General features: G+C 41.2%; 1 protein-coding gene across 3 annotated transcripts in view; it reads left to right on the forward strand.

Annotated features, from left to right (window-relative positions):
• Nucleotides 1–25,721, forward strand: part of LOC116986140 (nucleolar protein 4-like) — a 161,642-nt gene that overhangs the window by 19,247 nt on the left and 116,674 nt on the right. For all 3 annotated transcript variants that reach the window (XM_033041319.1, XM_033041320.1, XM_033041321.1), the window contains exons 2-4: nt 14,803–14,958; nt 22,077–22,188; nt 22,296–22,405. In XM_033041319.1, the coding sequence (XP_032897210.1) occupies nt 14,803–14,958; nt 22,077–22,188; nt 22,296–22,405 (378 nt within the window). The remainder of the gene's footprint in view (nt 1–14,802; nt 14,959–22,076; nt 22,189–22,295; nt 22,406–25,721) is intronic.

The following is a 25,721-nucleotide window of genomic DNA, read 5'->3' on the forward strand; positions in this document are numbered from 1 at the left end:
TATGGCTCAGTTAGTAACACAGTTTGGCGGATGAGACGAGAGTCGATTGTTCAAACGAGTTTATTAACCAAACAAGCAAACTGACGAAGTATCTCAACACATCCATTAAACAGATCCAGCCACAGCGGTGGTCCAGTCCAGAGCGACTAAAGGGGCATCGTCCAGAAAGCGCGCGAAATACAACCCCTCGCCAGAGTCACATGTCCGAGGCACCCGAACGCAGGCTTCGACTACCTGCGAGCACCAGCAGGTGCCGCTACAACAATCTAATCTCAATGTTGTGGTTCAAATGTTGAGCTCAATGGACTGAAATCCAATACCATTCTGAAGGGATTTCACACTATTGGAGGAACTGTCTTTCAGAAAAGTTGTTGAACCAAGACCTTCTCTATGGGAATAAACAATCCTGTAGTAAATTGTGTAAGAAGAGCAGAGGAGTTATCCCTCATTGCCTGGCTAATGTTTATCCCTAATGTAACACTACTAACTAACCTAAGGTAGATAAAAATGCTAGAGAAACTTCGTCTCGACCCGAAACGTCACCTATTCCTTCACTCCAAAGATGCTGCCTCACCCGTTGAGTTTCTCCAGCATTTTTATCTACCTTCGATTTTTCCAGCATCTACAGTTCCTTCTTGAACATTTCGACTACTAACTTACCTTGTCAAGTGTTAAGAGTGTTTCTTTATCATGTGTGCCGGCAACGGAACAATTAAATACTTACTTCCTGCAGCTTTATAGACCCTTTAATGCAATAATACACAAATAAATATACAATAATCAGTACAACAATAAATTAATAATCAATATTACTCGATAATCAGACCATAATGAGGCAAAACTGACGGACACAGTACAACCAAAACAAAGTCCATAGGTAGGTCATAGTTGCTGAGATAGGCTTAGTGTTGTTTAGTGTTCAAGAGCCCGATGGTTGCTGGGAAGAAGCTGTTCTTGAACCTGGAGATCATGGTTTTCAACCTCCTGTACCTTCTTCCTGATGGTAGCAACGAGATGAGAGTGAGGCCAGGGTGGTGTGGATCTTTGATGATATTAGCTTCCTTTTGGTGGCAGTGCTTCCTACAGTCCTCTTGGATGGAGGGGTGGTTAGTACCAGTCCACCACTTTCTGCAGACTTACATTGTTGGGAGTTCACATTGCCCTAATGTTGAGAGCAAGATTGTTGTTCTGGCATCCTTCATTCGGATCATCAATCTCCCTCCAGTGCTCTGTCCGACTCACCGTTCAATAATAGTGGCGTATGTCATTGCAGCCTCAGTGTCATTGCCAGTAGCTTGAGTAGCTTCCGCATGTTTGTTACATGCAGGAAATCTGTGCCTCTATCATGAATAAAAAGGACTTTGTGCACTATACCAAATACTCCTTTTCCATTTCGGGCCATCATGGGGAAAGTGAGGGTGTTGTATTTGCTCAAGAAGGCTTCGAGCACAGTCTGCCTTTTCAGCCGTCCTCTGGTGATCTCTTCCCACGGCAGAGCGAGGGATAGGACAGAGCTTGTTTCAGGAGCCTGGAGTGAAGCATGTGAATCATGCAGCCCACTAGGACGTCAATGCTGGTGACATGAGCGTGGGACAAGACACTGTTACTGGTTTGTTTATCCTTCCAGTGAATCAGAGGGTCATAAGTGATAGGAGTAGAATTAGGTCGTTCGGACCATCAAGTCTACTCCGCCATTTCATCATGGCTGATCTGTCTTCCCCTCTTAACCCCATTCTCCTGCCTTCTCCCCATAACCTCTGACACCTGTACTAATCAAGAAGATTAATCAAGAAGTATCTAGAGTATTTGGTGGAGGCAAGCTTTTGTAGCATCTTTTAATTGCATGAAGGTGCCGCCAGTTAGTCCAGGTCTCTACAGGAGGGCAACTACTGCTTTGTGTTTTGTGACATTTTTCAAACAGCCTTTTCTTCAAATGACCAAAGACCATGCTGCCGCATTGAAGGTGCTGGCGGATTTCAGCTTCGATGCCTGCCTTTGCTGAGAGGTGACTTCTGAGATGTGGGGATGCTTTCCGGGTCTTGCTGTCAACCTTTGTTGTTGTGCAGTGAGGCAGATGATCCTGCAGATGTTAAGTGCAGGACCCATTCTCTCTAAAGCTTCACTGAACAAGTCAACAATGATTTGGAGCTGAGCCTCACAATGACATATGTCTGCACACTGTAGCTCAACAACTCGGGTTGCAGTAACTGTGTTTCTGGAGTAGCAATGGTGCAAAGGAAGCCACATTTTCCAGGGTCTCACTGTGAGTCCACATCCTGCAAATGTTGAGTGTAAGGCCAATCCTCGAGTATGCTTCAGTGAATTATCCAATGATGACTTGTGACTTGGCCTTCCAATATACGCAAATGCTGTTCGATGACCTTGATTCTGGAGCGTGGTCTGAAGTTTAGCTCCACATCTTCATGACGTGACAACTCCCAGAATACTGCAGCAAGCAGCAGCTCTCCCCTCCATTTTGCACAGCTTTTATCAACGTCACAAAAGCTTTTGAGAATGGAGCAACTGGGCTTGTACACTCTGGAGTTTATAAGGATGAGAGGGAATCTCATTGAAACATATAAGATTGTTAAGGACTTGGACACGCTAGAGGCAGGAAACATGTTCCCGATGTTGGGGGAGTCCAGAACCAGGGGCCACAGTTTAAGAATAAGGAGTAAGCCTTTTAGAACGGAGATAAGGAAACACTTTTTCTATCAGAGAGTGGTGAGTCTGTGGAATTCTCTGCCTCAGAGGGTGGTGGAGGCAGGTTCTCTGGATGCTTTCAAGAGAGAGCTAGATAGGGCTCTTAAAAATAGCGGAATCAGGGGATACGAGGAGAAGGCAGGAACGGGGTACTGATTGGGGATGATCAGCCATGATCACATTGAATGGCGGTGCTGGCTCGAAGGGCCAAATGGCCTACTCCTGCACCTATTGTCTATTGTCTATTGACTCCATTAATCGGCAGGGACTGTAGAATACTCTCCCCTGGATAGCTGCAGAAAATAGTTCCCATTTTACGTTTTGCCCATGGAGGTGTACAAGTCTTCATTCCAACCAACATATCCACAGCAAAGCCAAGTGAGGAAAAGCGTCAAACACAACAGTTTTATTGCTCCCACCCGTTTCCTCAGTTATTCTCATGACAGTGAGCATTCTAACCATTATGGCATAATCTAGTGCATGTCAGCAATTATCTACCCTTCTGTAGAGGATTATAGAAGGATTACAGAAAGATTCATGGTAATCAGCCCAAGACAACATGTTTTTGTGAAAGAGAAACCATGTTTGACCAGTTCATTCGAGTTCTTTGCTAGAGTTACACGTAGTATAGATAAAAGACAATCGAATATACTGTAGTTAGAATATCAGAGGACATTGATAAGTTGCTGCAATAGGGATCATTGCAGAAAATAAAAGGGGTGATATATTAACAAGGGTAGAAGTTTGCTAACAGGCAACAGAAAATAAGCATAAATGTGTCTTTTTCCATTTAGCACAGGAATCAGTGCTCGGGCCTTAACCTTGTACAAATTGTATAAATCACCGTGATGAAGGAATGGTTGGTATATTTGCTAACGATACATAAAAAGATATGAAGATTAGTGAAGGGACATGAGGAGGCTGCAAAGCGATATTCAACAGATTAAGAGCTGGCAATGGAGTTAAATGTGGGAAATGTGAAATGGTCCATTTTGGCACGAAAAATGACAATAATCGTTATCTAAATGGTAATAGCTTGCAGAGTTCAGGGGTGCAGAGAGAACTGGATTTCCTAGTGCAAAGGATGAGTAAGTAGGTACAGCAAGTGTTGAAATAAATACTGATTACAGAATCTTATCATTTGTTGCTAGGGTAATTGATTGCAAAGGTTGGTGGGTTATGCCTGTTATGTAATGTATTGGGAAACCAAATAAGGGGTAGAAGAAAAGGCTCCTTATTGAAGAAAGGAAGTGAATGCGTCGGAAGAAGTTTAGACAATTTGTAAAGAAGCTGTGGCATAATGGGATGGGCTTTACGTAGCACAATGCATGCAGTGTGAAACAAACATGATGTGAAAGTGTATATACCCCCCAGAGATATCACCTCAAGTCAAATCTTTCCAACATTATTCATGGAGGTCGTAGTTTGTGGAATATCCTCCGTACATATTTCATATCTTCAGTTGCCCAAATCCGCTTGCAAATGACTAATTCCTAGAATGGGAGGATTTCTTCCTGAAGAAAGGTTGTGCAGATCAGGCTTGTATCCAGTAAAGTTCAGAAAAGTGAGACAACCTGGTGCAACATACAAGATCCTGAGATGTCCTGACAAGATAAAATGATGCTGTCACACGTTTCACATCGGCCATTTGAGATGAGGTGAATTTTTTGAGTTGAGAGCCTGTGAGCCATTTTTTTAATTGAATGGCAGTGGAAGCAGGACCTTTAAATATTTTACTTTTTATTTAAATATTTAATTTAGACGGATGTAAATCATTCAATAAAGTTAGCTAGATAGACTAGATAGCAGTCAGAAGAAGGGTCTCGACCCAAAACATCACCCATTCTTTCTATCCAGAGATGCTGCCTGTCCCACTGAGTTACTCCAGCATTTTCGGTTTAACCAGCATCTGCAGTTCCTTCCTACAAATAAAGTTGGCTACTTCATCCTGCCCATTTGTTTAAGGTTTGTATATTACAAGAGGTCTTTAATTTAAAGTCAATCTCGCCCCATATCAGGATTTTCATTTCTGAGATTAGCCGGATGATTGGAGGCACATACTTGGATAATATAAAATTCAGGATATTAAATTTATACTGATTTTGCTGCCATAAAGTGATTGTGTGGAAACAGGCCCTTCAGCCCAACTGGCCCACACTGGCCAACAATGTCCCTTCTACCCTCGTCCCATTTGCCTGCGCTTGGTACATAAACCTCCAAACCTGTCCTATCCATGTACCTGTCCAACTGTTTCTTAAACAATGAGATAGTCCCAGCCTCAAATACCTCCTCTGGCAGCTCGTTCCATACACCCACCACCCTCTGTGTGAAAAAGTTACCCCTCAGATTCCTATTAAATCTTTTCCCCTTCACCTTGAACCTATGTCCTCTGGTCCTCGATTCTCCTACTCTGGGCAAGAGACTCTGTGCATCTACCCGATCTATTCCTCTCATGATTCTGAGATCAATAAGGCTAAACTTACTCTCCCATTGTTGTCTTAACCTGCAATTTACCACTTCTCTTGTCTTGTGTATGAGTGTCTGTTATATTTAAGGAATCTACCAAAGAGGGTTATCATGTCAACATTGTCATTAAGTCAAATTTGCTTTAAATGCTCAACATGATAAAAATTAGCACATAAGAAAAACATTTCAAGAAGGGTCCCACCCAAAACGTCACACATCCATGTTCTCCAGAGATGCTGCCTGACCCGCTGAGTTACTCCAGCACTTTGTGTCATTTTTTGCAAACCAGCATCTACAGTTCCATGTGCCTACATTTTAAGAAGTTTATTATCTTTCAAAATAGACAATTCATCCGTGCCAGATAAAATATAGCCCAACGTCTTAAAAGAAGCGAGGGAGATAATTGACGACAATTTTTCAATTCTCCCCGGCTACAGTACCGGTGTGAGAGGAGAGCTAACATTGTACCGTTGTCTAAAAACAAAGGTTGGGGCAAACCAAGTAATTATTGACTAGTTGATTTAACATTGGCGCTGTTCAAAATATAGGAATCCATTTGAAGAGCCGGTATAAACCTTTTAGAAAGGTACTGATTAATCAGGAACAGACAGATGGATGGATTTGTTCAGTGAACGTGGTGCCGGACTGACTTGATTGAATGCATTGAAGGGGCACCGAGGAGAGTCACTGAGAGATGTGCATATATTGTAGACTGCACAGATTTTTAGCAAGGATCTTGACAAGCTTCTACATAGCAGGCGGAGGGACACATTTGATGTACAACAATCCTTAAAGGAATCAGGACAAGTTCATAAGTTGGTTAAAAACGCATATGGGATACTATATTTTATTAGCTAAGGCATTTATATATATATTATTAAAACTCTCGTCTTGTTTGTTTGTTTGTTTGTATGCGTGCGTGCGTGTGAGTTACGGAAACTCCGTCAAAATGGTACACGATAGCAGTACAATTTTTGGCCCACCTTACTCGCCATTGTCCTGCGATGTAAATTAAACAAGTTTTGTTCAAATTGATGGTATATTTTACCAGTTATTCAAATTTTAAACTACAATAAAAAAACAAATTTCCACTTGCCCGTTCGACGTCAGCTGCGTTCGACATTACAATGACGTCACAATGGGATCCCAAATTTCTTTTTTTTTAAATCGGCATTTTTTTTCCGCGTGTACTTACTTGGCCTCACAACGGGGACCCAATGGCTCCACGTGTAAATTTCCTTCTACTTTACAAACGCCTCCACGGGTCCTCTATTCACTTTATTAACTTTAACTTAATTTCAGCCGTCAACGGCAGAACTTTGAACGTGGCAGCCGCGCATGCGCAATTTGGTGGAATATTACGATGGCGGAGCGGGCCCAAAAGTTCCGCACTTGATCTAGTAGAATATAAATACAGGGAGTAGGAACAAAGAACTGCAGATGCTGGTTTATACCAAGGATAGACACAAAGTGCTAGAGTAACTCAGCGGCTCAGGCAACAAATCTGGAGAAAAAGGATGGGAGAAGTTTCGGGTCAGGAGAGATGCTGCCTGACCCGCTGAGTTACTCCAGTACTTTGTGTCTATAATTACTGGCGGGTTATTGCCAGTATTGCAAACAACACTAGTTTGGTCACAGATTAAATGCAGCATACAGTTATGTTCACCTTATTTCACGAAAAGTGCCTGGCAGCATAGAAGATACAAAGGGCATATGTCATGTGTAGGATGGAACTGCAGATGCTGGTTTAAACTGAAGATAGACACAAAAAACTGGAATAATGGGGCTGTCCCACTGCGGCGACCTAATTGGCGAGTTTAGAACAGTTTGCCCTCGACTCATTCTCGCAGCATGGTCAACACAAGGTCCTAGGAGGTCTTTGTAACTCTCCTTCATGCTCGAAAGTAGTCCCCGCGTACTAGAGGCCTCAGCTAGGTTGCGGCGTATTTTTCAACATGCTGAAAAATGCTCGCCATGGAAAAAAATCTTCTTTTTTTTTTACTCGTAGGTTTAGTCAAAGTAGGTCGTAGTAGGCCGGCATGTTATTTGTAGGTAATCGAGGGTAGTCAAAGGTAATCAAAAGTAATTGTAGATAGTCTTCAACATAGTCGAAGGGAGGTCGAAGGAGATCGAAGGAGGTCGTCTTCACTCACCACTATTCGGTGTCCAATTTTCCCGAAGCTAGTTGAAGCTAGTCTTCAACATAGTCTAAGGAGGTCGAAGGAAGTCTTCAACAGGACACTTTTTCAAACTCTTCTAAACTCGCCAATTTGGTCGCTGCAGTGGGACAGCCCCTTTACTCAGCAGGACAGGTAGCAACTCTGGTGAGTAGGAATGGGTGACGGTCCGGGTCTGAAGAAGGGTCTCGACCCGAAACGTCACCCATTCCTTCTCTCCAGGCATGCTGCCTGTCCCGTTGAATTACTCCAGCTTTTTGTGACTATCTGCATATGTGATGCTGGGTCTCTAAAATTGTGCCTGAGACAAGACAAGATATGATGGAGTATTTACTTACAGAGACTTAAATCAAGATTATGCAATTTTGAAAGCCCTTACCAGACTGGATATTGTTTCCTTCAGCTGAGGAGTCAAAAACAAGGGATGCAATTTAAAATAACTTGTGGAAGGATTAAATAAACCTGAGAGAACATTGTTATCCCAATGGGTGATATGGCATTGGAATTCACTGCCCTAAAATGTGGGAGACATAAATGTTGTCGCATATAAGCAGTAATTGGACGTGCAGTTATAAAGCCATGACAATGGATCAAGTGTACGAGAACTTCTTTTGCAAATTGGCACGGACACAGAGGGTTGAATGGCCCACTGTGTCTATATTTTCAATGCTAATTCTATGATTCTGCATGCAATATGGACATTGGAAAACTATTAATCTGTTTAGAATCTCAACATTATTCAAGGTACAAATGTGTCACGGTGAGCATATTTCACCAATGGCCAAAGATAGACACAAAAAGCTGGAGTAACTCAGCGGGACAGGCAGCACCTCTGGAGAGAAGGAATGGGTGATGTTTCGGCTGGGGACCCTTCTTCACCAATATCAATGTCCACAGTAGCCTTGTCACCTGTCCAGAAGGGGACTGATGGAACAATGTGTAAGCATTGCCTTACCTGAACACCCCACCCCCCAAAGTATTGCCGCCCACATCATCTCCTCTGTGACACCCTCCTGATCGTTTCCCCCAACCTGGTACAACTCGTTACACCTGGCATGCATGGCACACATTGGATTTGCACTCCTTTGAAGAAAGTTTATTCTTCCGTGTTGCCTTGGCACTCACGAGGTATCGTGTGAATTTTAATGAGGTTGGCCCATTAAAATATTTTGACATCCCAAAATTTGGCCGTCGGAAAATATTTCAGCCGGCTGTCCCACTGCCCTCTTGGTCGTTAAAGTCTGATAGCCACCTGGTGAAGGGTGGAATACTGGAAAGAAGGCTTTAATTGCTTGTGACGTACGACAAAATGTGCACAATCATTCTTCTTTCTTTCAAGCCTGTTCTGAACAAATATACAATGTTGATGTGAAGGAAACTAGTTAATGCTGCGGCTAAAACTGCATCCTGATTAACCCTTAGATAGATTTCTATTAAGAAAATGTACTGAATCATTTCAATGGTAATATTAAAACCACTAAAAGTTTGGAGAGAATAAAGGGCCTGTCCCACTTGGGCGTCATTTGCGCGTCACGCAGATGGCGCACGAAGATTTTGTACATCCCAAAATCCTGGGGCGCCACGCGTCACTGCCTACGTCACCACGCACGTCACGACGCGCTTATCGTGTGTCATGACGCGTAAATTATGTTGCGTAAATGACGCGCAAATTACGCCGAAGTGGGACAGGCCCTTTACCTGACTTTATATCTTAGGTAGACAAAAATGCTGGAGAAACTCAGCGGGTGAGGCAGCATCTATGGAGACCCTTGAAGGCTCTCGACCCGAAACGTCACCTATTCCTTCGCTCCATAGATGCTGCCTCACCCGCTGAGTTCCTCCAGCATTTTCTGTCTACCTTCGATTTTTCCAGCATCTGCAGTTCTTTCTTAAACATGACTTTATATCTTAGTCAGTAGACGTAAAATTATATTGTGAAAGTGAAGGGTTCAAACTCATTGTGATCAAGGAGAGTTTAATTCCATGCATCAGGAGTAGATGCTAAGAGTTTTAGTTAGCAACGTGCACAATGGTGTGTATGGTGTCAAACTGACCTTTGACTGCACCGCTGTGATTACTTTATTATCTTAGAGACAGGTGGCTGGTTTGTACACATGCTGTGGGTTTGGCACAGGTTACAAAACAACTCTGTGGAACTGCTGCATATTAAGCTCCCTAGATGAAACTGTCCCCGGAGAGAAAAGATGCATTTAACGTTTGAAAGTATATATATATAAAAGGAAAAAAAATCCTTCCTGCTACCTCTTACTGGGCAGAAATTGATTTTGTTATCATCTGTCAACATCTAACACAGTGTGAGTCAGTTGAAAAGGAGATTTTGCCATGCTTCAAGTTAATATTTTATAGGTCCATATTCATATTTGTAAAAGTCTCATGCACTTGCAATTCCTACTGTTTTCTCAAAACGCGCTACTTAAGCAAGCTTATATTTATCAAAGAAACTGCTTTGTAACATTGTTCTGTAATGACTATCTCTTCCCAATAGAGGTGCTCTAGTACCACTCATAGACGGAGGTAATAATAGCGTGTCACATATGGTTAGTATATCATCTGCAGTGGTTTGCCTGCCACCCACTATTCACACTTAGCTACTGGACCTATCCGATTTTCATCCAGAAGCCAAGTTAGTTTCTACAACTACACTGATGACACACAGTTCTATTTCAGAGCCTCCTGTCTTGTCCACTGCTCTGCTTCCTAATGTCAGATTTAATGGCCAATATCATTCAAACAAATTCATGTCCAAAAGGAAGACTGCCCGTTTGTACCTTCAAGTTCAAGTTCGTAAGTTTATTGTCATGTGTCCCTGATAGGACAATGAAATTCTTGCTTTGCTTCAGCACAACAGAACATAGTAGGCATTGACTACAGAACAGATCAGTGTGTCCATATACCATTATATAAATATATACACACATGAATACACTTTCTACCATCAATGGATTCCATCTTTATCTTAGCTTACCTGCGTTGTTACCCTGCCCCTGACTATCCCAATGCTCTCCTGATGTATCATTTGATTCTATCCTGCATAAACTCTGGTGCTGTGCTTAATTCACAATGTCCAGGTTTGATCAGGCCAGGCCAGACCCGACCCGACTCGCAGTGTAATCAACGTTGCGGGGGAACAGTTTGTGTTAATAAATTAAAATTCTGAAAATAAGGAGAAGATTTATACCAAATAACTTTTATTTTTACGAGGATGTTTCCGTAACCGGCTTCCGTCTCCGCACTAGTATCTTTGCTCCGCTACGGGATCTTTGGTGCGGAGACAGAAGCCGGTTACGGATATGGGGCCTAAAATTACCCATGAACCTGCCCATGACCGTACTACGTCTTTTTCGTCGAGTGATCTATCTTGCTCGCTATAGGATCTTTGGTGGTAACCACTCACCTTGAGTTAGAACTAAAGTAGCATCAGCTTCTGTAATCAAACACTAATAGTCAGATAATCACACTGCTGTGTGCAATGAACAAAAGACACAAGCAGCGTGTAACTGCTTCTCCGAAGCTTATAACAGCCCAGGGCTAACTCTGAACGTTGACAAAACTACCGCACGTCACCATGTTGCTCTGAGCATCGTCCAGCAAAGAAGATCTATGTTGACAGTGTGGAACTGTAAAATGTAGAACATGTTGCCTACCTTGGCCAGAAGGCAACTGGAGATGTAGATTCAGTCCAGTATTTATTCTGCTTATCTTGCCTTTGACAGGCTGGCTTGCTGGGTTACTTCAGAGTGTGTACAAATATCTTACTAAGCAATGCTAATCTCAACTCGCCTCCACATCTGGAATTTCTGGGGAAACCTGGAATGCCAGCACCTTCGTTGGAAGAATCTCAATATCAACTGAAGGATGGAGGCTAGCATCTTCAGTGCCTGGTTCTACCTCAAATCAACATCAACTGAGGTACAGTCAGGCTTTGTGAGTGTATGAAGCATTCCTACCAAAATAACTGCTTTATAACCAATGTCAAAGTCAAACTCAAAGTCAAAAAGTCAAAGTCAATTTTATTCGTCACATACACCCGAAGGTGCAATGAAATGAATTTGCCAGCAGCGATACACTTAAAAATAAACACACAATTCACAATACGATTTAACACAAACATCATGTACCAACGGAGAAGGGAAACTGCAAGGCCAAAATGAAAAGCTTCAAAGAGACAAACATCAAAAGAGTCTGCATCACACATCGGCAGACGGTGGCCCAGAACAAAGCTATCGAGCTTATTCTATCCTCCATAAACTCTTACAAAAGGGGAAAGGAAAATGGTCTCACCATGGTCATAGACGACCATGTATTTATCTATGGTTTCTCGTAGCAACCAAGGCTGAATCACATCGTCTCACACCATTTGTAACGCTCTCAAATGTGTCTGCGATTTCAGCAGATTACTCGATCATCTAAATACCCGTTAAAAGTTCTTGACGCAATAGATCATCAGCGTCTTCTACAAGGACCACTGGCTTATTGGTTCATTGTGTGTCAAATATGGTTTGATAATGCTACCTTGAGATTCTCTATATCACAGCCTGTCCTTCTCTCTTTATCCGCCTCAATCCCTTTACCTTCATTATCCCCGAACCTTGAAGCTTTTATAACCGCACCGTATCCTTTTGAGATCTTTCCTTAGTTGCCATCACTCAAGGACAGACGTCACTAAGTTCCATTCTTCCCTTGTAGCCTTTTGAGTTTTGTGATGATTAAGAAGATATTCTGTGGTTATAGAATTGATTGTGTTTCTAGCCCCAGTAACATAGAGGGTTTGAGATATGGAGAGAAAAGGGCTGAGGTGAGGACAGGGGGAGGGGGGTGGGAGGTGGGGGGTGGAGGTTTGATGGAGAACTGCCTCATATACATTCTAATAGCAGTGTATGTTTTCTGGGAGTACAGTGTTGGGTGCTGCCAAATGGGCTGAAGACAAGGAACTGTTAAGTTTAGAACTGAACCACCTTTAAAAATATCTATCCAACATCACCACCACTTCCCTCCACCAACCCTCACCACAGTCTTCCTTCCTGTTCTTTTTTGCAGGGCCTTTTGTAAGTTCCCACCAATTTAGCCTTCATGAATTAGTTAACGCTTGTAAAATATTAACACATATCTGCTTTCTAAAATGAGTGGCTGTAAAATTATAGGTTTGGTGTGCAGAATTTCTGGGCTTTTGACTTCTGCCATGAAAACTTTTCTTAATTGACAATTATTTCACAATTGTTTTGTCATGGATCTCAATAAATGTTAACTTGCCCACAAAATATTTTGGACAATGTGAATTCCAGATTGTTTCACAGACCTTTTTGGACAAAAAAAAAGAAAATAAATGACTACATATTTACAAAAGTGGACACATCATTCAACTCCACTCAATGCAGAGTTTACATATTGGAAATGTTTATGCTTAGACCCAAATGGTTGAAAGCTCTTTCCAGTTACTGTCAGGTAATCATCCCTGAATAAATTCATAATTTTGAAAGAGGTTGAGGACTAAGTGTAAAAATTGAATTAAGTTATACACAAAGAACAATCTAATGGGTTAACATTACATCTGTTTCTTTGTTTGTCATTTTGTTTACAACTTTGCACATTAGAAATGTGTTTATTTGTTTAACAAGTCAGACCAAGAATTTTATAAATAATTTTTCACGATTAGATTGGTGATTAGACAAAATATGATGCCAAACGTTGACAAGATTTGTTCATTTTTAAATATATTACTAGTTATTTTGAATAAAACATGCTGACAGGTTTGGTATCCATTATAACATGAGGAATAAAAGGTTATGTGTAGAAAGTGAACACAATTTGTACGGTTTTTATGGCTACCCATATTTCAAGGGTTAGGCTTCTTCTTCTTGTGTATGCCGTGCACAGCCTAAAGTTGTAGGACAACTTGTTCTATTTGATCTTATTTGATTGTGCACGCCAGGTTGATTGCATTCGTCGAAACAGGGCGGACCACGTGAAGGTTGTAATCTCCCACCCCAAGTGTTAGGCGTCATAGCAAGACAAAATGATTTCATCTTTGTCACACTGACCTTTGCTGAGAATCTATTCCTGTCTGTAACTGCATCCACTTCATCTCTCCAGAGAACTGCTGGTATGGTCTGCTTAAAGCAGCTATGAAAAAGTCAAAATTAATACATTTTAATATTTTAATCTCCTGCAAATTTGCTTTAATTTACAATTCTCTAAGTGGTTTCGATGTTGGTTGCATTAGATATAACACAGTCGGCAATTGACTGTAAATTTAGCCGTGTGTACGAAATTTCTGGGGAAAGTATACACTGGGAATTATTTTAATGGTAAATACTGGCTGATGATTAATGAGCCGTTTGACTACAAATCTGCTCATTCGTAGCCCTCACAAAATCTTCAACATGTCTTCGACACACACCCCAAGTGACCACAGCCAAAATTAATTTGCTTATGCACTTTAAACTCAGCAGGCATAAATCTTTAGGAAAGAACTGCAGATGCTGGTTTAAACTGAAGATGGATACAAAATGCTGGAGTAACTCAGCGAGACAGGCAGCATCTCTGGAGAGAAGGAATGGGTCTATCTTAGGCATAAATCTTTGGCTCTTATTTGTGCAAAAACCGATAACAAACAATTAAAGTTGCATGTTTATTCCAAGTTTAGTTTATTCTATCCAATAAATAACACTTCGTAATTTAGAATAATATTTTTGGATTCTGATCATAGCTATATTTTTTGGACACCAAGGCAAAAACACCACCCTGAAGATCAGGGATGCTCTCAACAATCCTATCAACAACTAGAGAGCATTCCTGAGCTACTATCTACCTCATTGGAGATCCTCGGACTACATTTAATCGGACTTTACTGGACTTTATCTGGCACAAAAGGTTCTTCTCTTTATCCTGAAGCGCTTTATCTGTACACCGTAGATGGCTTGATAGTCATCATGAATAGTCTTTCCGTTAACTGGTTAGCACACAACAAAATGTAGCTATGATCAGAATCCAAAAATATTATTCTAAACTACGAAGTGTTATTTATTGGATAGAATAAACTAAACTTGGAATAAACACGCAACTTTAATTGTTTGTTATCGTTTTTTGCACAAATAAGAGCCAAAGATTTATGCCTAAGATAGACACAAAATGCTGGAGTAACTCAGCGGGACAGGCAGCATCTCTGGAGAGAAGGAATTTGAAGTCAAATCTCTTCCAGTCTTTTAAGTGGAAGATTAGTTCAGACACTGCTGTATGAGATGAGATTGGACGTTTGCTGTAATTTGCAGACAGACTTGTTTCCCATATTCTTGTTACTGGGTTTTATTGTAATTCAAAATGTGGAGTGAGTGTTTGCCTGATTATAATAATAATAATTCATCTTTGTCAACAATAAACAGTCTAAGATGTTTATGAAACCATTGCCGTCGGTGAATACTGTAATGTGCTTCCACAGACTGGAGATGGAGTCACAGCTAAGGACAGCATCTCTCTGAAACGTGTGGCGGTTGTGGAGGATTTTTTCGACATTATTTATTCTATGCACGTGGAAACGGGGACAGAGACCGGGAGGACGGCGAAACACGCCGGCCAGAAACGGACTTACAAAGCGGTGAGCTAAAAATGCCTTCACTAATTCCTTATCTTCAATAAATCAGGGTTCTGCGTTGAAGACATGAGAAACGGCGGGTACTGGAATCTTGAACAAGACACAAAGTGCTGGATGGACTCAGCGGGTGCAGCAGCATCTGTGGAGGGAATGGACAGGCGACGCTTCGAGTAGGCTTTCATTTTGAGACCCGAAGAAAGGTCTGTCCAAGTCTGAGGTAGACAAAAGTGCTGGAGAATCTCAGCGGGTGCAGCAGCATCTATGGAGTGAAGGAAATAGGCAACGTTTCGGGCCGAAACCCTTCTTCAGACTGATGTAGGGTGGGCGGGGAGAAGAAAGGAAAAAGGAAGAGGAGCCCGAGGGCTGAGGGAGAGCTGAGAGGGGGAGGAGACAGCAAGGGCTACCGGAAATTGGAGAATTCAATGTTTATGCCACTAGGGTGCAGACTGCCCAAGCGGAATATGAGGTGCTGCTCCTCCAATTTCCGGTGGTGCTTACTCTGGCCAAGTCTGAGCTGAGTTCCTACTGCTCTTTGTGTTTTGTTTATAATGTTGTTGTTATAATTTATTCCAACTTTATTTCGATCATAGAAATGGTTGCTCTGCTTGAGTATTCTAACCACAATATAACTGTCATTTAGTTTAGTCTAGTTTAGAGATACAGTGTGGAAACAGGCCCTTTGGGCCATCGAGTTCTATACTGGTTCTATCACTTGTTCTATGCCCCACACGAGGGGCCAAATAACCTACAAACTGCACGTGGGGGGGAACCGGATCACCCGGAGGAAAACCACGCAGTCACAAAGAGAATGTGCAAACTCCACACTGACAGCACCTGAGGTCAGGATTGAACCCACTTCTCTGGGCTGTGAGGCAGCAGGTCTGGCAGCTGTGCCACTGTCAAATGAGTCTGCAATGCCGAAGATTTGAGAGGCCTTGGATAAAGGGTGAAGCTTAGATTCACTAAAATGTGCTGTAAAGTAGCAAAAAGTGATTGGTGAAATTAGTGCTAAGGATCTGTTTGATGAATATAAATGTTGGACAGCATTTCACGAAGCTCACTGTTGTGTGGAGCAGTGCGCATTTATGAAAACTATCTCTATTTCATGGTCATCTAAGTATTCACTTTGCAAGTTTAAAACACAAGATAAACATACATGCTGGAGTAACTCAGCAGGACAGGCAGCATCTCTGGAGAAAAGGAATAGGTGACGTTTCGGGTCGAGACCCTTCGTCAGACTCACTTGCCTGTTTAGTTCAGCTTTGCATTTGCCACTTTCCACTGTTTTTACATGGAGATACTGTTCAGCTTTATGCATAATCCTTATAAATTGACTCTTCCCCTCATTTGTGGGATCAAGTGTTTACCTGTATTACATTTACGGGGCGATGTGTGAAATACTGTACAGGTTTAAAATTGAACTATCGTCACATAGGGACAGCATTTTAATGGCCAAAGTCTATATAATTAATTACAGGAGATGTGTGAAGTACATGTTTAAAATTGAACAAACCTTGCAGAGGGACAGCTTGTTTTACGTGCAGAGTCTATGCAATTAATTAAACTGTGATTAAGTAATTAATGCAATGTATTAATCTGATGACCTGCTGAGAACTGTTTTGCTGCGATTCAGACTAGCTGCTTTCGGAAGAATAGTATTTTCCTGGAATCAGAATGAAATAAGCAAACAAAAGCCAATGATTCGATGCTAAGTCCTGTTGTTTATCTGTAAATTCAGTCAATCACTCTGGCGCAGGTGTGATACTCACTAATAACTGCAGCCTCACAGTTTCAAGAACCTGGGTTTGAATCTGATCTCATGCTGTCCTTGTGGAGTTTGCACGTTCTCCCTATGGTTGGGCACTCTGGTTTCATTCCAAAAACCCCAAAGTCTTGGTGATTGGGCTAAAGTAAACTACACTATATTTAAGCGACAATTGAAAGAGAATTGCAGACACAAGGAACTGCAGATGCTGGAATAAAGGAATCTGATGGGCAAGTGAATTGCAGGGAAATAAGAAAAGTGGAATGGGATTGCTCTGCTGGTGGAGTTCAGCAGAAAGACTGGATAGACTCGGCTTGTACTCGCTAGAATTTAGAAGATTGAGGGGGGATCTTATAGAAACTTACAAAATTCTTAAGGGATTGGACAGGCTAAATGTAGGAAGATTGTTCCCGATGTTGGGGAAGTCCAGAACAAGGGGTCACAGTTTAAGGATAAGGGGGAAGTCTTTAAGTACCGAGATGAGAATTTTTTTTTTAAACAGAGAGTGGTGAATCTGTGGAATTCTCTGCCACAGAAAGTAGTTGAGGCCGGTTCATTGGCTATATTTAAGAGGGAGTTAGATATGGCCCTTGTGGCTAAAGGGATCAGGGGGTATGAAGAGAAGGCAGGTACAGGATACTGAGTTGGATGATCAGCCATGATCATATTGAGTGGCGGTGCAGGCTCGAAGGGCCGAATGGCCTACTCCTGCACCTATTTTCTATGTTCCTATAAGCAAGAGGGACTCTCTTGTGTATTGCAATAGCTTTACAGAACTAAAATACCAGAGATTTGATGTAATTATACTAAATTTTAGATATGTGCAACATATGAGGAGAAACAGAGTTGACGGTTCGCCAACCTCCATAAGCTAAATATAACAGGACCAACACTTTCCCCATTTTTTTGTTGTTCAGATTAATGAATTCTTCATAATTGGTCAATGAAGTAAATAGCTGGAGTGGGGGAGCCACTGTGGGGGAGGGGGAAGAACAATGGACACTCGGTGTGGGGGGGAACAAAAGAGGAGCCGGTGTACTTTGTAAGTTTGCCAGCACCTTTGGTATACAAGTTAAGAATGTCACTGTGCCTTGCCACATGTGACAATAGGGCTGCCAACTTTCTCACTCCCAAATATGGGACAAAAGGTCAAAATACGGGACAAATTCCCGACGGCAATTCGTTGACCGACTCGGCCGTGGCTGTGTGAACGATGAGTTGGCCCCGGGTGCTGGACTGCACACAAAGTCCAGCCGGCGGGCCAGCAGAGGAGTTTTGGTCTGCGCGAAGTCGCACGCAAAGTCCGGCACCCCTTCCAACTCATGAACTGATGATCGGCCGTGAGAAGGAGGGGTGGTGGTGGTGGTGTCGGCGGTAAGCGAAAGTCAGAGCTGGCCGGGCTGCCGACTGACCGACGGGGCCACGGGCGAGGCGCTGCTGCTGCACTCCATGGGCTGCACTACGTCGGGATGGGTGAGGCGGGGCCGGAAGTGGCGCTCCGACCCGACGGTCCCCTCGACCCGAGTAGTAGCAGTCAAATACGGGACGAGGGCGGTCCCGTAAGGGACAAACCAATTTAGCCCAAAATACGGGATGTCCCGCCTAATACGGGACAGTTTTCAACCCTATGTGACAATAAAGTATTCCATTCTATAATGTGAGAATTTTGGGAATTCTGTGTTTGTGAATGATGATTGATGGATTCAGGTTACAAAAGATTCTGCAGTTGGACTGTTCAACAATACTTTGTTCGACAGTTATGAAATAAATGTTTTAAATTACAATTCACTTTCTTTCAAATGACAACACCATACCCTTTTACCATGTCCGATATTTAAATTGGAATTCAGAATATTTTAACTTTAGTTTTCCTTTTTTAAGGCCCTGGTGAACATTGGTCCATTCTGGGAATATCTTGGAGCCAGAGTGTGAAATGTGATTATTTCATATCATCGTTGGCAATATTATAGGAGAGAAGTTCTTCACTTCTGGGTCAAAAATGGCTGGCGCTGTTAATTTCCAACATGCATATCTTCATGCAAATCAGTGAAAACAATTTCATTTTCATATCGGTAAACTAATTGATGTGACTAATCAATTTGTCGAGTTTATCCTATAATGTAATGTATTCATTTACATATTGACAGGGTGAATAGGTTGGTTTCCCAGTATCATGTGGTACTGATTAGCAAACTGAAGAGAATATAAAAGCTAGTACTTATCTTTCTGTTTTTTAAACTAATTATAATGCTTTCAGGGGTTTCTGCAGTACTTTACCATTCCTGATACCATTTTTCATATTCAAATCGTACAAATTTAAGTTTGGATTTCAATCCTTACATCGTAGGCTTAGTACAAAATATTGTTGAAGCGTAAACAACTGATAAGCGAAAAGGACTGATAGTATTCACCTTTAATCATCACATTCAGTAAAGCAGAACATGTTTTGAAGTTAATATATGGAAGGTACGTGTGTCATCTTTGGTTGGTGTGTTATCTGCAAAGAATGATTGCACTGTATGGGTGAAGTACTGTTTTGTGAATGTGTCACATGCATTTGGCACTCCAGAAGTACTGTGACCCATAATTATCACAAATTCAGATTTTTGAATAGCCTAACCTCTCCAAATAAACTGCATTTCTAAATACTGAAATTCTAATGAACCTTTCATTTCTGGGGGAAACAAAAACACTACTGTGGCAGTCAATATGATGATTATGTTTAGCTATTTTTCTGTATATGTACCCAAATCTTTAATTTATTTATGAGGTGCTTTGTTTTATTAAAAAAGAGCTAAAAGAAACTGATCATGTAGGAAACGTGACATAGTCTGTTGCTTTATACTTTAATTTATATCATCATAGTTATCTTTTGCTGATTTGTTTTCCCTATGAAGGGGAAATCCTGTTTTTTTTTATGAAGGGGAAATCCTGCTTGACTAATCTTCTGGAATTGTTTGAGGATGTGACAAGTAAAATGGATGAAGGAGAGCCAGTGGATGTAGTGTATCTGGACTTTCAGAAAGCCTTTGATAAGGTCCCACACAGGGGATTAGTGGGCAAAATTAGAGCACATGGTATTGGGGGTAGGTTATTGACATGGATAGAGAATTGGTTGGCAGACAGGAAACAAAGAGTAGGAATAAACGGATCCCTGTCAGAACGGCAGGCAGTGGCGAGTGGAGGCAGGTTATTATCTCAATGGTGTTAGATTAGGAACAAGGGAAGTGCAACAAGACCTGGGTGTCTTTGTACACCAGTCACTGAAAGTAAACATGCAGGTACAGCAGGCAATGAATAAAGCTAATGGCATGTTGGCCTTCATAACAAGAGGATTTGAGTATAGGAGTAAAGAAGCCCTTCTGCAGTTGTACAGGGCCCTGGTGAGACCACATCTGGAGTATTGTGTGCAGTTTTGGTCTCCTAATTTGAGGAAGAACATCCTTGCTATTGAAGCAGTGCAGCGTAGGTTCACAAGGTTAATTCCCGGGATGACGGGACTGTAATATGAGGAAGATTAGAAAGACTGGGCTTGTATTATTTAGAAGGATGAGAGGGATCCTTATAGAAACATATACAATTATAAAAGGACTGGACAAGCTAGATGCAGGAAAACATTTCCACAGAAGGCAGCAGCGGCTAATTCACTGGATGAATTAAAAAGAGAGTTAGATAGACCTCTAGGGGCTAGCAGAATAAAGGGATATGGGGAGAAGGCAGGCACAGGTTACTGATTGTGGATGATCAGTCATGATCACAATGAATGGCAGTGCAGGCTCGAAGGGCCAAATGGCCTACTCCTGCACCTGTTCTCTATGTTTCTGTACACAGCACGGAAAAGCTTCTATACACAGCACAGACTTAGTGACTTTCATTTTTAATGGAAAAATATACCTTTTGACCATCTTTGTTTCACTATATATTATTTTACAGACATGACAATATATAATGAAATTACCTAACATGCAGTTTATGTTGAGAAAGCCCACTGCATTAAACAATTGCTATATCTACTGTGATTTTATTATGTTCAAAGTAATTTCAAGAATAAGGCTTGTAAAATCTGTCTAGTTTGTTACATATAGCAGTTTGGTACGAGTCGTGCACAGAATAGAAATCATCCCGTCCTCCCAAACAATACAGGTGTATGCACAATTATCTATTGACCGTGATCATTTAACATCATACTTATCAATTATATAAAATCTTTAATTGTATCCTGTGTATTGCTGAAATGTATAATAAATCCTTTTAAAACATCAAGAGTACTTTTTGTCGCTTGCTTATTTGCTGTCTCTTTTAACATGCCAAACATTAGTGGTACATACATCAAATTAATTCATATTACCTTTTGCTTTAAAATGTTAAAAAATGGGTTTACAAGTCTATTGCAAAAGGACTAATTAGGTCTTTGCGTGGGGTGAGGGTCATCTAATTAGAGTGGCCTTCTGCAGATTTAATCAATGAAGCACCACGCATCAAATCAGCATCTTCCTGAGGTCATCTGTTGCTGGCCCTAATTTGTTCTGGCCTTCCTTCGCCTCAAGTTTACCCACTCCCCCCCACCATGGCAGGTGTCATGTGTTGTGGGGAGATGGCAGGAGATTAGACGATGGGCTGAACGGCCTAATTCTGCCTATCCCTTATAACATTGGACTCTCATGGTTGCTAATGCTGAACATTTAAGGTATTTGTGGACTTTCTCCCTGTGGGTTTTATTCCGGGAGCACCTGTTTCCTCCCACATCCCCAAGGCATGAATCCAATGGATAGCTGATATCTTTGATAATGTTCAGTACGAATTACGCAGATACAATTTATCTCTTACATCTAAAGTAACTAACATACAACGGCTGAATTTCAACATCATGTTTGTTATTTCTACTACTTAATCTCTCAAAGTAAATTATATAACTGGCACAAAATGCTTTATATAATGCTTTATATTGTGCCAGTTATATTTAGTGCAAAAAGAGTGGGTAACATTTACTTCATGGTAAACACTCATATTCTTTATTAAAAATAGAACATTGCATGTTTGTCAAGGATTGTCAGGCATTAGTGAGTATTATTTAAAAGAAAACAAGGTACAATTTTCCTGTAATGATTCCAAGGATGATCTTGGTTTCTGTGGCAACCTCCAACTGGTGAAAACTTCATATTACAACAACAATTTTACACTGATGCCTCCACACTTAATGATTACACAGAGCAAGTTGTGAAGTGACAGGCGTTTAATAAGTGTGCAAGGTTTCTTTGTTGTCCTATTCTATTGTCTGCTTTCAATTGCAGATTGCCTTTGTAAATAAAATGGCAGCTTCATCCTAACTGGAATATTTTCCATTTCTTGAAATCAGATAGCTGAAACGTACGCATTCCTCCCAAGAGAAGCAGTGACAAGGTTTCTAATGAGCTGCACTGAATGTCAAAAACGAATGCACATAAACCCAAATAGTGTGGACTCAAAAGGTAAATATAAAAGACTGCTGAACCTAGTAAATTTCTGCAGGAGCAGTTTTATTACTGATGTCTGGAATCAATAAATCATTATGCACTTTATTTCATACATTTTTCAGAAAATGAAAGACCTTCATCACTGGCTGGGGTGATAGATTATAACATGCCCATAACTGCCACATACCTGAAACAGATGAAACTCCAATTTATGTGTGGATCTCAAGAACTGGTAGGTTTGACTAAATAAAAATGTTTCACATTTATGTTATATGTGATTCTGATCTGGTATAGTTCACAAAACTCATTGCTGCAAATATTTCAAATTGGTGTTATCTTGATAACCTCAATAATATATTAAGAACAATGGGAAAATGTAAAATATTGTGACCAAGAACTTTCCATAGATTTTTGGGGATACTTACAAACTAACGTCTTTGTTACAAAACTTATGGCCAAGAAGTTCACATTTGTGTTGGTGAATGAATCACACATCCCTATTTCCTTTATCTGATGCTGTTGAATAAATGTTCCTTTACTGATGTGGCTTAAGAGAGAGAATCAAGAATGTGTAAATGTCGTATGTACACACAATGGAACAATTAATTATTCCAATTCTTTGAAAAAACAGAATTACAAATCCATCAAGTATGGAAAAAAATATTCCCAAAAGCCTGGCCACTGAATGGAAAGGTAAACAAAGATATAGATGCAGCAGGAGAAAATAATGTAGTATGTGGAAAAGAGACTAAAATGAATAAACACTACTTATTTTGTTTTCATCCAATAAAGTTATGCTTCGTAGCAGCCGAATAGCAAAGTATTTTTGCCAAGTCCATTTTCGGATGAGTTGTTGATTATATTTGATCGGGCATCAGTTTGAGACAAGCTTGCCCTCTGGTGTTAGGGGTTTGTAATTAATGAATTAATTTGAGAAAAAATTATATCTGTGGAAATACTATTATTGAGATAAAATAGTTGCATTAAAATATCTGAAAATGTGAACGCTGCACATCTCAATGTTGTCGTTTTGTAATTATCTTCCCAGAATTTATAAACAAAAATAAACTGTAATAGTGATATTCCTAGTCCGTTTGGCAACTTTAAGAACATTAGATTAGATAGCCTTTATTGTCATTCAGACCGAAGTCTGAACGAAATTGAAGCAGTCATACATACAATACAATACAATAAAAAACAACAATAAACACATATTAACATCCACCATGTATGATATTTAAACTGGCTTAGTGAGTAATATAGTGTTTTGAAACACATGTTGCTTTTGTGCAGAGACAATACTTTTTAAAATACAAAATATAATGGGATGATACTTCCATGAAATGGAAGAAATACATTTCAGTCAATTGAGAATCGCTTTGTTAATGGTACCAGAAAGATGTGTTAAAACACTAATGCAAGACAAGCCATTGAGGTTTTTTTTTAAATAATCTACCATTTGCAAAATGTTATGCTGCAAGAAACACTAGGTGCTGCACATTACTGAATTGCTTCCAGAGATATTTTTAATGGCCTGGTTTGCAGAATCGAGAAGGATTGGATTTGTGAATCCGTTTGGAAATGAGTCTTGTCTGAGGCTGGTGATGTCATTGTGAGAGAGAATGGGAGGGAGGGGGAGAGGTGGGGGGGGGGAGAAGAGATGTGGGTGGGAGAAGAGGGGGGGGGAAGAGGTGGGGGGGGGGAGAAGAGGTGGGGGGGGGAGAGAAGAGGTGGGGGGGGGAGAAGATGTGGGCGGGGGTGGGGGGGGGGGGGGAGAGGGGTGGGGGAGTGTGAGAATGTCTGACGTTCTGCACAGCCGCTTTGAAATAACATCACCAGAATTTATGATAAAAAAGTGAATTTGTAAAGGCATGGTGTCTTAGCAATTGACCCTAAATTGCAAATTTACAAGTTTGGCGCCTCTCACAATTATTGTTGCAAATATCTAGTTGTTTTATTAACTTTATATTATTTCTCATACCTCTGGCTCTGCAAAGCATTTTTTCCCCTTTTATTTTGCATCAGAAACATTTTTTTAATTTTGGTGTTATAGTTTCTGGTTTAGACTCTGGGTTGTAGGAAGAATGTTTCATTTTGAATAGTGGAAGTATTGTGCGATTGCTCTCTGTATTGGTCCACGGTGGACATGATGCACTGCGAATGATCTCTGAATACATCAGAATACATCAACAACAGATAATCCTCTGACATTTTCGTCACCTTCAACGGGATTGCACCACTGGCCGCATCTTCCCATCTCCTCCCCTTTCGGCTTTCCGCAGAGACCGCTCCGTCCATAACTCCCTGGTCAATTCGTCCCTTCCCAACCAAACCACCCCCTCCCCTGGTACATTCCCTTGCGACCGCAGGGAATGCTACACTTGTCGCTTTACCTCCCTCCTTGACTGCATCCAAGGATACAAGCAGTTTTCCAGGTGAAGCAGAGGTTCACCTGCACCTCCTCCAACCTCATCTATTGCATCCGTTGCTCTCGGTGTCAGTTGCTCTACATCAAGCGTAGGCTTGGCGATCGCTTTGCCCAACACCTCCGCTCGGTTCGCACTAACCAACCAGATCTCCCGGTGGCCCAGCACTTCAGAGTGGGTCCCACCGCAAATTGGAGGAGCAGCACCTCATATTTCGCTTGGGCAGTTTACACCCCAGCAGTATGAACATTTACTTCTCCAATTTCAGGTAGTCCTTGCTTTCTCCCTCCTTCCCCTCCCCTTCCCAGTTCTCCCACAGCCCACTGTCTCTGCCTCTTCCTTTCTTCTTCCCACCCCCCCACCTACACATCAGTCTGAAGAAGGGTCTCAACCCGAAATGTCACCTATTCCTTCGCTCTATAGATGCTGCCTCATCCGCTGAGTTTCTCCAGCATTTTTGTCTACCTCTGAATACATCAATTTGTGGCACAAATGTCTGCAAGCGGATCAAAGTGTAATGTGCTGTGGAGCCAGTTATCATTAGAAATTACAAGCCTTTGGTTGTGACCAACTCCCCCAACACTTGGGATCCAAAAGGACAACAGTCGAGAAATTGTTATGTAATGCTGTTATTATTAATGCTACATGAATGATTTCTCAAAAACTGTATCTAAATAAAGCTGGGAATCTACCATGTGGATCTTGAAGTATGCAGATTTATTTTGAGGTCCTTGAAAAGACCAATGCCTGAAGATGCACAACGTGGCGGATCTGCTGTTTGGGGGCCCAGAGAAGAGCAATTGCAAGCATCATGTTGTAACTGGGAATCAATTTTGGCTAGTTCTTGAAAATTTCAACTTCAATAAGTCTTATCCGAGTAGATATCCAATAATGGGTTTGGCAGCCTAGGATTAAGCATGGTACATCTGATCTGTTTGGATAGCATGCAAACAAAGCTTTTTCAGTGTATCTCAGTACATGTGACAATAATAAAGCTAAACGTAGATCTACTCAGGCCTTTTTAAGTTACACAAAAGTTGGCCTCTAACACTATGAGGTCTTGCATCTACATGAAGAACCCTTACCATCTACAGACCATGCTTTTCATGAGGTCATAAGTAA

This window comes from Amblyraja radiata, chromosome 23, assembly GCF_010909765.2.
Source record: "Amblyraja radiata isolate CabotCenter1 chromosome 23, sAmbRad1.1.pri, whole genome shotgun sequence".
Classification (NCBI taxonomy): Eukaryota; Metazoa; Chordata; class Chondrichthyes; order Rajiformes; family Rajidae; genus Amblyraja; species Amblyraja radiata.